Genomic DNA, 13,003 nt, shown 5'->3' on the forward strand with positions numbered 1-13,003 from the left:
TGGACCTGACCAGGTAGTCACGGAGAGAATGGTCTTTGCGGAAGGCGGAAAGGGGTGGGGAGGGAAATATATCCCTGGTGATGGGGTTTTTTGGAGGTGGCGGAAATGTCGGCAGATGATTTGGTTTATGCGAAGGTTGGTAGGGTGGAAGGTGAGCACCAAGGGGGGGGGGTTCTCTCCTTGTTACGGTTGGAGGGGTGGGGTCTGAGGGCAGAGGTGTGGGATGGGTGGATATCTGGTCTCTTGGGGAATTGAGAGACATGGGGAGTAGGTAGCCAAGTTAAGACCGAGGATCTACCTGTTGAATGGTGGCTCCAAAGGCTCAGAGTGATGGACCTGTGCAAACTGCAGCTACAGACTGCCTGGGGAGTTCACTCTATCTGGGGGAATATACTGGTTGTGTGAGAGTGTGATCATTATAGCGACGCACCACTGTTTATCCAGTGGTTAACATCTCTTTATGAGCATCTAGCATGATTCACAGTCCTCCAGCAGTGAGCCTATGGGATGTGCGGACTTCAGACTTCTCACTCCTGGCATTCAAGGAGCACAAATGTGTGAAATGTATCGGTGATTAGTGCATTGTTCCTCACTCTTGTCTGACTGTCAACTTCTGCTCCTAGATTTTCCCTTTGCATGTTTCTCCCCTTTCAGGTGAGGGTAATACTCATCATGCTGATCTTCTTTCTAGGTTCGATGTAACGCCTATCGACCAGCGGCAGCTAGGAATAAAATTCTGAATGGTGCTCACAGTCCCCCCGAGTTCAGGTACAATTGTGATTCTAACTTGAAAAAACATGCTTAAAAAGTGGATGCTTTAATAATTTGCTAAATTGAAAACACGAATATGGCCGAACAAAGTGAGTGACCTAAGTAGTTAATGGTACACTTAACACAGGAGTGCCTTTATCACTGCCAGTTACAGCAGAACCACTCCCCTCTGGGTTCACATCACTGTCTGCAAGATCAATTCATTTGTTTTCCTTTCAGGGTCTTGGGGTCAATGAGTAACTTTGAAGAATTCAGCAAAGCTTATAGCTGTCCCACGACATCAGCTATGAATCGAGGAGAGAAATCTTGCCGAGTGTGGTAGGGGCTGCTCGGGTGTTGCTTATATCACCCTAACTTTGGCTTCACGTATTGCTTGTTAAAACAGCCGACGTAAAGAAGTAGGCACCAACTCTGCGTTCAGTCAAATTCATCATTTTGGTTTATTTATATTTACATTGGAACCCACTTTGGCCAACCCTCTGTTCCTTGCTATCACCAGCCTCCCATTTTTATTGCTTTCCAGGGGTTTGGAAAACAGCCAATGTTTTTCAAAGCTTGTACTGACTCAGACTATTTGCAGGTCATCAGCGAGCCTTTCACCACCATCTTTTGCCTTTCAATGGTGTGACCATCAAGGAACCTCCCCCCGACGACTGAGCATCCCGACCCAAAACTGAACTGGAGCAGCTCTATAAATAGTGACTACAAGCGAAGGTCAAAGGTCGGGAATTCCGCAACAAACAACTCCCCTCCTGTCTATGATACAAGTCCTGAATGGATCGGTGTACTCCCAACTCGATTTTAGTGCCGACAACGTCAGAGGCTGAGAAACCCACTTGAGTGACACCCTTAAACAACCCTCTGCCACCAGTGTACCGTCTACAAGATGCACTCCAGAAATTCACCATGGCTCTTTCAAGAGGACCTTCAGAATCCTGACCGCTACCACACCGAGAAGAACAAGAGCACTATTTGCAAGTTCCTCTCCAGCCACAACTCATCCTGACTTGGAAATAGAACATAGAACAGTCCAGGACAGTACAGGCCCTTCGGCCTACAATGTTGGGCCGAGCGTTTATCTTCGCCCGAGAACAACCTAACCTACACACCGCTGTCATCATTTGTTCACCATCACAGGCAAAATCGTGGATCTTGCTTCTGCAGACCCCTCACCCTAACCACTAAGGATTGCAGTGGTTCGAGATGACAGCTCACTACCACCTTGAGGGCACGAGGGACGGGTAATACGTTCTGGCCCACACCCCAAGAACAGGCACCAACCAGCAATGAAGTGCGGTGGCAGTTTCAATCAGCTGAGCTCAGCAGTTATCCATATCCTACACAGACAGGGAGTATCAACAAACACTGATAACCATGCTCACTGAGGTGTCTTGTGCTGAACTAGCAGTATTGCACTCCTTGTAATGTAGAAATGTGTTCCTCCTTGTGAACCTTTCCTTTTGTGTACACCAAAGAGATGATGAGCATTTCTAACCAGAGTTAGAAACAGAGAATGAAGTTCCTTTTAGTCTAAGCAGGCCCCATGTGTCACCTGTTGCAATGTAACACCCCATGCCCCTGAAATGGAATCACTTTTGAGCTGATGCACTCTGCCTTTAAATAGCCACATGATGACTGGCTAACATAGGGAGGGAGTCAAGTTCTGGCCCTAGAATGTGCCTCATCATATTACACAGTCAAATTTACTTGGCATTGCCTTCTCCATCTCTACAGTATTTCGTATGGCTGGCTAATAACTATGGTCACTGAAACAGACATCAGGAACAGAACAGTTAAACATTTTGATCCTAATATTGTGGGTATTCTCTTGGGAGCGTTCACTGTCTGTTTGACCAAATGCAATCAGCAGGGTCAATTTTCATAATTCTTAAATGAGCTGTCAAGCCTTGATTGATGAGTACTGACTGGGGAATCATGCAGTACTGATAGATCTGCCAAGAGTTTTGGATTGCTTAACGTGGTAGAAAACAGACTAGCACAGAGAACATCCAAAGCCTCTCAACTATTGCTGCTCAATGGAGTTGATTGGTAATGCTACACAGACTGTGCAAAGCCCGATTCCAAGCAAGTAGGTCAGGGCTAAGGTAGAAACTGCTCTCCCTTTTGGGTACAAGTTCTTGCCAGGAGGACGAGGAGGATTAATGTGCTTTGACATTTTGGCAAGTTATGTAGTTGATAGCTATGCCTGTTTGTGGTGGATTCCAAAAAGGGAAAAAAAAATCTTTTGTTGAAATGTATAATAAACTGTTTCTATGACCGAGTTAATGAAAACCTATCAAAGTCCCAAAAGTAGTGTTTTTATTCCTCACTTTAGATTTGTACTGGATCATGTAGCATGTTCAGAGATCAAATAAATAATTTCAAAGACATCAAAACAACTCGTCAATTTACTTCAAATAATTAAAGCAGTTAGTCTCCTGATTCCCTAAAACTCTGATAAAAATATTCCATAATGCGCATGAAAGGCAGAAGTTGCTTACACAAAAGCTACATGGTAAATGCATATCACCCAGCCAAACATACAGAGTGTATTCCACAAACAATGCCAGGTCTCAACTGAGCACCACCTCTGACAGAACATTTCAGTAAAACCAATCACATCTAGTTTCAGAAAGTCTTAAATGTTGGTGAAATGAACACATTGTTTAGTGCTTTCTCTCCAAGGCAGCGTTATTCAACAGACTAGCCTCAGGTGGTGATATTACAGCACTCATAGTACATTTGGCTGTAATGTTTTCTAACAGGTGCGTTTATATAAATATCTGCCACCAAACTCTCCTCTGTCTTGTTCAGACTTTGTCATTTTGAAGCATCTTGGTGGAATTCCAGATTCTTGGTTTTCCTTGAATCCAGCAATTACGAGAATAACAGAATCGGTGAATTGTCAAGGTTGATGGAGCTGCTCTCTATCCAGACACCTCCACAACTGTCCAGATCTAATCCTTGCCTCTGTTAGAAACGACTTGGGTGTGAGCTATGTATTCACTCCATTATTCTGTGAAACCATTTCATCTTTCTGTCATGTCTATCCTCTGAGCTGCTGTGAAGTCAATGTCCTCCTGTGGAACAGTCAACAATTCCCTCAATAGGAGATTGACTTGCATTGACCCTCCTGACCCCAGAGGCCTGGTCATCTCCTACCTGCCACCTTCATTCCTTCAGCAGCAGCTCTCAACCTCAAACACACTTCCCAGAAAAACCAACAGATGAACTACAACTGAAGATAAATGTGTTACGATTATTAAAAAAAGGTACAAAAATCACAGGCGACTACTGTTTTATCACTAAAATATTTCAGATTAAGAAAAATTTATTAGCTAGAAGTTGTATAAATGTTATGCCAATAAAAACACAACACATGGAAGAAAATCATTTTATGTTCAGTTATTGCAAGACAAAGAACTTAATAATTCTTTAAGCACTTTTTGAATTGAGGAAACCTATTTACAATAATGTAACAAGTTATCACAAAGCCCAGTTTCAGCTGATCATCTCTACCATCCAACTAATTTGCATCTGAATGATTTACGGTGTGAAAGAATACATAGGAGCACTTCTATATATTGCACAAAGCATTCATTCAGTTGTTCTTGTATTTACATTCCTGCAAAGTCAAAATTTCAAGCTTTCCTGTGACATCACTGTGAATCGATCAGTGAGTCATCCAAAACCAGAAACTACTGTGCAACAACTGGTTATGTCTGGCACCTGATGGCAGTGAGTGGAGGTGGCTTTCGTTCATCTACCTGAAGAAAATGTTACGAGCAGGACTGACGTAAGAGCATTACGTTTTCTCAGTGTAAAAACAACTATTTTCTAGGAAGCTTATTCGGCGGAATAAATGTTTGAAATTAGAGTCTTTGGCACTTCAAGTAAGCTGTCTCCATTTTGAAGAAAACATGTTTCAATTCACATAAAACAAACCTGATACACAAAATTCCACCCTGTAGTGTGGTATCGGGTTAGTTCCCACAACTGTTCAAAGTTGATTACTTCAGTACTTGGCATGGTGGCTCTCTAACACGATTAGTTACAAAAGCTGGTGTGCATTACAGAGCAGTTTGCGCTCAAGGGAATCTCACATTATGCTTTCTACAGATTAATGGGACTCACTTGCTGATATGTGGCCGTAAGTTATATACTACTGGGATATAACAGGTACAGACAGATGTTATAATAAATCAGAACTAAGAGCCAAATACAGGAAATCAACAATATGTGAAACCAGATGAATACAGAAAAGAAACTGTCAGTCCTCAGCCACTCGTCGCAGGTGGACTGCTGCTTCAAGTGTGTTTAGCTCTGCACACCTTACATGCTCTTCAGTGAAGAGGTCCTCAGGATGGCAAAGCCTCATGCTACAAGCTGTATGAAAAGGAAAACGCAAGGCTAGCTACCCCCAAAGGGTCAGCCAACGGTTGAAACTCCCAAAACGACCTCATTGGTTTCACGGATGTGAGGGGGGCTGGATCTCGTGTTAGTAACCAAACTGAATCCAGGAAGAGTGCAGACAGAATCAGTGCTATTGCCGTTTTCTTGGCAATGTAGGAGCTGAGATTTAGCAGTGACAGCCATGGCCTGTACTTATGCCACATAGTGGTACTGGTTGGCATTGTCTTTGTCTCTCTCCATATAGTCCCGGTCAATTAGTGACTCAATTCTTTTCTTCAGGTCTCCTGGCTGAATATTAGGCAATTTGGAGAAAATAGAAACATGCATGATTAGATTGGACTTCTCATGGTTTAAAGAGTGGGAAAGCACAACATCAGTCGTACGAATACTATCTGAGCAAACAGGCTTCAAAAGCTGTTTCTATTATCAAAGCAAAGACCAGCTGACATTACATCCAAATATGAGGGTCTCAAATAAACACCAGGTTTCTAAGAGGACTGAATAAGCAACTTGGGCTTGCTTCATCATTCCATTAGACCTTGGCTGAACTGCATTTGGCACCCTACTTAGTTCCATATCTTGACATGACATAAAAATTTCTCAATGTCAGTTTAAAACTTTCAATTTCAGCCTTAACTATTTCTGCGCTGGGGTCAGGGAGCGGGGTACAGTTCCTCATTCAGCCATTGTGTCAGGGACAAAAACAGACACAAAGCCAATTCTCTGGTGACTTGAACCAACCTCCCAAAATCATATTGCAAAAAAAAAAATTATTACCTTCACTGGAAATTTTAACTGGTTATAGAGTTCTGAAACAAGGAGGTTATGGCTGAGTGTCTTCCTCATTTTCATGATTCGAACAATAGCAGCATCTATTTGGTACTGTCTGTCCTGGAACACCCGTTCAGTTGTGCTCGTTTGCTCCTCAACCTGAAAAAGGATAAGAAAATATAAATGGAATCACCTCAGAACATAACCATGACATGCGCACTGAGCTAAGCCTTCATAAAATGGCAAGTTATGAGAAAGATTACGTACAGTTTCTTTCATCTGGATTTGGTTGATCTTGATTCTGAACAGTTTGTGCTTGAAGTCGTCGTTGAAGATAATCTTGTCTCCATCCTCTACGTCCTTTCCTTTTGGAACTTTGTTCAACACCCGAGCTTTCCCACACGCTAAAGACTGCAATGTCCTTCTTAATTCACTATCCTCTAAAGGGAAGGACAAAGTAAAACTTAGTAGACCAAAAGCATTCCCTCAGAAAGGCATCCACTACGTGAATACATAGCAGTTTCCATGGAAACTGAGCACGCAATATACAGTTGCAACATGCATTGCTACAAAATAAAAGGAGAAAGTCCTTTTGTGTCTAAAATCAGTTTGGCCAATCAAATAGCTAGATGGCAAATATCAATCAAGCTCAGTTAAAACTGATTCCCCAGTCAATTACTGTCTGGGGAATCAAAACTACACCAACACGTATGGAAATGTTTTCCGATTTTATGCGAAACTATGTCCCAGTCAAAAACCAGTGGCTCTCTCAGCATAGACCACCAGTGCATCTGTGGTCGGTGAGCTGATCCAAAATGCAAGTGAATATCAGAGCTAAGGCCACACAAGAAAACTGGCCAGAAACCTCAGCTCCACCACTCAACATTACACAACCAGGACCGTCATAAACATGGCAAACAAAGTTATTTTATAACTATTTTTATTTGATTAATAAAATGTTATGTATTCATTCTCAGAGGAAGATCATGATGATTCTATAACATAGTGGATTGTTTCACATGGAAGAACATCAAAAAAATTGTTCATGCGTGTGGATTTCGCTGTCTGGGCAACCATTTATTTCTGATCGCTAACTACCTTGAGAAGGTGGCGGTGAGCTGCTTTCTTGAACTGCTGTCGTCCAAGTCCTGTAGGTTCTTAGGGAGGCAATTGCAGGACTTTGATACAGTGACACTATATACAGCGGTACATTTCCAACTCAGGTTGGTGAGTGGCTTGGAGGTGTTACTGATGTACAGGTGGTGGTGTTACTGATGTACCCACTGTCCTTGTCATTCCAGGTGGTAGAGGTCGCAGGTTTGGCAGGTGATTCTGAAGGAACCTTGGTGAGCTGCTGCAGTGCATCTTGTAAATGGTATGCACTTGCTGTCAATGTATGTTAGTGGTGGAAGTAGTGAATGTTGAAGGGGATGGACAGGATGCCAAGTGAGGTGTTTTGTCCTGAATAGTGTCAAGTCGAGAGTGTTGTTGGAGCTGCACTCATTTAGATAAATGGGGAGTGTTCCATTACACTCTTGACTTGCACCTTGTACTTGGGTGAACAGGCTCTGGGGAGTCAGATGGTGAGTTACTCACTGCCGGATTCCGAAATTCGTAGTGTTAGATACATTAGTCAGAGGGAAATGGGTCTGGCCGGGCGACTCTTTGGAGGGTCAGTGTGGACTTATTGGGTCGAAGAGCCTGTTTCCATACTGTAGGGAATCTAATCTAAAATCTCTCCACGTTCCACCCTTTAAAATCCAGATTGCGAGATTTACACCGAATCGAATAACTTCGAATGCACTTGTACATTTAAAACTGAACTGTCGACTCAAAAGAATTTCGAATTCTTTCCATACCTATGCCTGTTGCAGTCTTGATTTCCTCCATAGTAAATTCATTTCCCTCATTGAACATTAGCAGCACCAAAGTCTGGAAGAGTGAAACCTGCAGCTCCTTTTTACCCTGGTGTACACATTAAAGAAACACTGATCCAGACAGAGAGCAAATGGGAGCAAAATAACTTCAAATGACAAGCTTTACATTACGGAGGATAACAGCGAGCAGATAAATTGGAAGAACACACTTGTTGTCCTAACAGAACGCAATAAAACAGTCAATACTATAAGTGGTTATAGCAATAGCATGCATTGTTTATATACTATGAATCATACACAGATACTAGGAGAAAGTGAGGACTGCAAATGCTGGAGATCAGAGTCGAGTGGGTGCTGCTGGAAAAGCACAGCCAGTCAGGCAGCATCCGAGGAGCAGGAGAATCGACGTTTTGGGCTTATCTCCTGTTGAAGGGCCTATGCCCGAAACGTTGATTCTCCTGCTCCTTGGATGCTGCCTGACCTGCTGTGCTTTTCCAGCACCACATTCCCATACACAGATTCTACATGGGAACCTATATGATTATATAGTGCATACAAGTTACTATAGCAACTCAATTTATGCGATCGTTCCGTCCAAACGGCAGGCTCATTTAAATAGGCAACTGAACACCAGGCCAAGACATTAACTTATTGTAGAACTGTTTCTTTACAAAGGGAGGTGAACACAGGGACTTTGGAAAAGTTAAGGATACCTCAACAAATGAGCTATGCATCAGTTATGTGAATGAATTCGACAGGGAGATATATAAGAGAAGGAAATACTGAAAATGTGACAAAATAGAAACTTCAGCAAACACTTAAGTGAGGTGGCATCTCAGGAGGGAACAGAGAAGTTAATACAGTCATAGAGATGTACAGCATGGAAACAGACCCTTTGGTCCAACCCGGCCATGCTGACCAGATATCCCAACCCAATCTAGTCCCACCTGCCAGCACCCGGCCTGTCCCTCCCTCGCTGTGTGTGCGTGTCCCTCCCTCGCTGTGTGTGTGTTGTGTGTGTGTGTGTGAACGTGTCCCTCCCTCGCCTTTTGTGCGTGTCCCTCCCTGGCTGTGTGTGTGTGTGTGTGTGTGTGTGTGCGTGACCTCCCTCGCTGTGTGTGCATGTCTCTCCCTCGCTGTGTGCGTGCGTGTCCCTCCCTCGCTGTGTGCGAGCGTGTCCCTCCCTCGCTGTGTGTGTGTGCGTGTCCCTCCCTTGCTGTGTGTGCGTGTCCCACCCTTGCTGTGAGTGCGTGTCCCACCCTTGCTGTGTGTGCGTGTCCCTCCCTCGCTCTATGTGTGTGTGTGTGTTCCTCCCTCGCTGTGTGTGTGTATGTGTGTCTCCCTCGCTGTGAGTGTGTGTGTGTCTCCCTCGCTGCGTGTGTGTGTGTGTGTTTCCCTCTCTTGCTCTCTGTGTGTGTGTGTGTGTTCCTCCATCGCTGTGTGTGTGTCCCTCCCTCCCTCACTGTGTGTGTGTCCCCCTCCCTGACTATGTGTGTGTGTGTCTCCCTAGTGTGAGTGTGCGTGTCTCTCCCTCGCTGTGAGTGTGCGTGTCTCTCCCTCGCTGTGAGTGTGCGTGTCTCTCCCTCGCTGTGAGTGTGTGTGTCCCTCCCTCGCTGTGAGTGTGTGTGTGTCCCTCCCTCGCTGTGTGTGTGTGTCTCTCCCTCGCTGTGAGTGTGCGTGTCTCTCCCTCTCTGTGAGTGTGCGTGTCCCTCCCTCGCTGCGTGTGTGTGTCCCTCCCTCGCTGTGTGTGTGTGTGAGTTTTTCCCTCGCCGTGTGTGTTTGTCCCTCCCTCGTTGTGGCTGTGTGCGTGTCCTCCCTCGCTGTGTGCTTGTCCCTCCCTCACTATGTGCGTGTCCCTCCCTCGCTTTGTGAGTGCGTGTCCCGCCCTCGCTGTGTGTGTGGTGTCCCTCCCTCTCTGTGTGTGAGCGTGTCCCTCCCTCGCTGTGTGTGAGCGTGTCCCTCCCTCGCTGTGTGTGAGAGGTCAGGCTCACTGGTCTATAGTTCCCTGGCTTGTCTTTACCGCCCTTCTTAAACAGTGGCACCACGTTAGCCAACCTCCAGTCTTCCGGCACCTCACCTGTGACTATCGATGATACAAATATCTCAGCAAGAGGCCCAGCAATCACTTCCCTAGCTTCCCAGAGTTCGAAGGTACACCCGATCAGGTCCTGGGGATTTATCCATTTTTATGTGTTTCAAGACATCCAGCACTTCCTCCTCTGTAATAAGGACATTTTTCAAGATGTCACCATCTATTTCCTTACATTCGACATCTTCCATGTCCTTTTTCACAGTAAATACTGATGCAAAATACTCATTTAGCATCTCCCCCATCTCCTGCGGCTCCATACAAAGTCCGCCTTGCTGATTTTTGAGGGGCCGTACTCTCTCCCTAGTTACCCTTTTGTCCTTAATATATTTGTAAAAACCCTTTGGATTCTCCTTAATTCTATTTGCCAAAGCTACCTCATGTCCTTTTTTTGCCCTCCTGATTTCCCTCTTAAGTATATTCCTACTTCCTTTATACTCTAAGGATTCACTCGATCTCTCCTGTCTATACCTGACATATGCTTCCTTTTTCTTAACCAAACCCTCAATTTCTTTAGGCATCCAACATTCCCTATACCTACCAGCCTTCCCTTTCACCCTAACTGGGATATACTTTCTCTGGATTCTTGTTATCTCATTTTCCATCTGTCCCTTTACCTGGAAACATCTGCCCCCAATCAACTTTTGAAAGTTCTTGCCTAATACCGTCAAAATTGGCCTTTCTCCAATTTAGAACTTCAACTTTTAGATCTGGTCTATCCTTTTCCATCACGATTTTAAAACGAATAGAATTATGGTCACTGGCCCCAAAGTGCTCCCCCACTGTCACCTCAGTCACCTGCCCTGCCTTATTTCCCAAGAGTAGGTCAAGTTTCGCAGTCTCTCTAGTAGGTACATCCACATACTGAATCAAACTTTTCTTGTACGCACTTAACTAATTCCTCTCCATGTAGACCCCTAACACTATGGCAGTCCCAGTCTATGTTTGGAAAGTTAAAATCCCCTACCATAACCATCCTTTTGTTCTTTCAGAGATCTCCTTACAAATCTGTTTCTCAATTTCTCTCTGCCTATTAAGGGGTCTATAATACAATCCCTTTCTTATTTCTCAGTTCCACCCAAATAACTTCCCTGGATGTATTTCTGGGAATATCCTCCCTCAGCACAGCTGTAATGCTATCCCTTATCAAAAATGCCACTCTCCCCTCCTCTCTTGCTTCCCTTTCTGTCCTTCCTGTAGTATTTGTATCCTGGAACATCAAGCTGCCAGTCCTGTCCATCCCTGAGCCATGTTTCCATGCTATGATACCCCAGTTCCATGTTCCTAACCATGCCCTGAGTTCATCTGCCTTCCCTGGGCTCCTTGCATTGAAATAAGTACAGTTAATTTATCAGTCGTATCTTGTTCTCTGCTTTGTCCCTGCCTGCCCTGACTGTTTGACTCCCTTTTTTTCTCAGCTGTACCAGTCTCAGATTGATCTCTTTCCTCACTATCTCCCTGGGCACCAACCCCCCCCCCCCGAGGAGCAGGAGAGTCAACATTACGGCCATGGGTCCGGTGATGGTGCTTTTCCAACAGAAACCCGCTATATCCATTCTCTGTATTTAGGAAGGTTGGAGTAATATACAAGGGAATGACAGGCCTATTTAGGCCACCATCGACTGTCTTAAATGATTTACAGTGACTTCACAATTAAAAGAACAAGTGAGAGTACAACAGACAAACTGAGAGGGGGGACCGGGGGGGGGGGGTGATTTGTAAAAGGCTACACTCTGCAAAATAAACCTAATTTGTTTTTGAAGTAAATGATGTAAATTGGTTGGCTCATGCAGTGCAAATAGATGTCATTTATGTGAACTTCAAGAAAACATTTAATAATGCTCCACAGAGAGATGAACTAAAATGCAATCCCATCACATTATTGGCAAATACCAAACACTGCAGCAAGTTGCAAAGAGTGTGGAACAGGCCATTTGAGTGATTATTCACAGTGAATCTAAAAATGATTGATCAGAGTACAGTTTAAAATAGCAACAGAAGCTATGGAGGATCTGAGCAAGCTGGGAGAAAAGTAGACACCCACGAAAAGTCAGTGAACCGATACAAGAAACACAATTAAAACAAGGCTACTGTTTTCCTGAAAATAATGGGATGGAGGTTATGTCCAGAGCTCCAAATAGACCAGAAAGGCAGTACTGTATTCAGTTCTGACAATCACACCTTGGGAAAGTTAGACTGACCCTGGAAGATGCGAAACAGATTAACCAGGGTGAAAAGGGTTAAACTGTGAGGACAAGTTGTACAGAGTAGGCTTGTGTTCGACAGATCAAAAGATTCAGGAATGGTCGAATGAAGTTATTTGAAATGATTAAAGACGTTGATAGGATAAACAGGAAGAAACAGTGACCATTGTTTATAGATGCATGCAACAAGATAGATTCAAGAAACAATTCATAACTAAAGCATTACCTCTTTGAATTCCGCTTTCAAAACAGAGTGCCCCAATGTTGGCTGCCACTGGAGTTTTCTGCCACTGTGTTTCCCAAGGTAAAACGTTTTAAATACCTCCTGCAATTTTATCATCTAAAAACATACATATTTAAACATTACAATGACATCTCGATGTCACAGTCACTTCCATTCATTCTTCTGTTGGCTATTTAACACAGACCTACTCTTCACTTATCATCCTGCACAATTAAGTATTTATCATAATCTCTTTGAAAGTAGTTACCAAATCTGCTTCCACTGCCTTTTAGGTCACACATTCCAGATCGTAATCACTGGTTATTGAATCCGCTGCTAAGTTGTTAGTATGTTTAAAAGGTTGGTTATGGTCGACTGACTGGAATTTTCAAGTTGGTCTTTAGGCCTCCCTTAATATTTGGAAGACAGCTCCCAGTAGACCATGGGACCTAGTACTCCAGGAGAAACTGAATGTCCCACACTTGCACAGACATAGAAAGCCAGTGTCCCCCTTCACAATGATGATCCTGCAACGCCCTCACTGTCATATGCCTGTCTTTCTTCCTTGTTTCGAAATGATTCCCCATTCTCTTCCTGCTCCTTGAGGTTGATAATAAAAGCCCATCAGGCAACACTCTTCCACAGGAGGTTGCTC

The 13,003-nt window shown here is 44.0% G+C and overlaps 2 protein-coding genes across 5 annotated transcripts in view; one reads left to right on the forward strand and one right to left on the reverse strand.

Moving 5' to 3' along the window:
• The window catches only part of phex (phosphate regulating endopeptidase homolog, X-linked), a 127,830-nt gene that overhangs the window by 79,389 nt on the left and 35,438 nt on the right, over positions 1–13,003 (forward strand). Inside the window, exons 19-21 of one of the 3 annotated variants that reach the window (XM_043700274.1) lie at positions 692–768; positions 991–1,089; positions 1,352–3,161. In XM_043700274.1, the coding sequence (XP_043556209.1) occupies positions 692–768; positions 991–1,089; positions 1,352–1,448 (273 nt within the window). In that variant the 3' untranslated portion in view covers positions 1,449–3,161. Of the gene's footprint in view, positions 1–691; positions 769–990; positions 1,090–1,351; positions 3,162–13,003 lie in introns of those variants that run through there. The other 2 variants (XM_043700275.1, XM_043700276.1) reach the window with 2 other exon arrangements.
• The window catches only part of LOC122554895 (cullin-4A-like), a 57,052-nt gene continuing 48,200 nt past the window's right edge, over positions 4,152–13,003 (reverse strand). For both annotated transcript variants that reach the window (XM_043700271.1, XM_043700270.1), the window contains 5 exons: positions 12,352–12,465; positions 7,815–7,920; positions 6,223–6,395; positions 5,962–6,114; positions 4,152–5,472 (listed from right to left, as the gene is read on the reverse strand). In XM_043700271.1, the coding sequence (XP_043556206.1) occupies positions 5,377–5,472; positions 5,962–6,114; positions 6,223–6,395; positions 7,815–7,920; positions 12,352–12,465 (642 nt within the window). In that variant the 3' untranslated portion in view covers positions 4,152–5,376. The remainder of the gene's footprint in view (positions 5,473–5,961; positions 6,115–6,222; positions 6,396–7,814; positions 7,921–12,351; positions 12,466–13,003) is intronic.

This window comes from Chiloscyllium plagiosum, chromosome 12 (assembly GCF_004010195.1).
Source record: "Chiloscyllium plagiosum isolate BGI_BamShark_2017 chromosome 12, ASM401019v2, whole genome shotgun sequence".
Lineage (NCBI taxonomy): Eukaryota > Metazoa > Chordata > Chondrichthyes > Orectolobiformes > Hemiscylliidae > Chiloscyllium > Chiloscyllium plagiosum.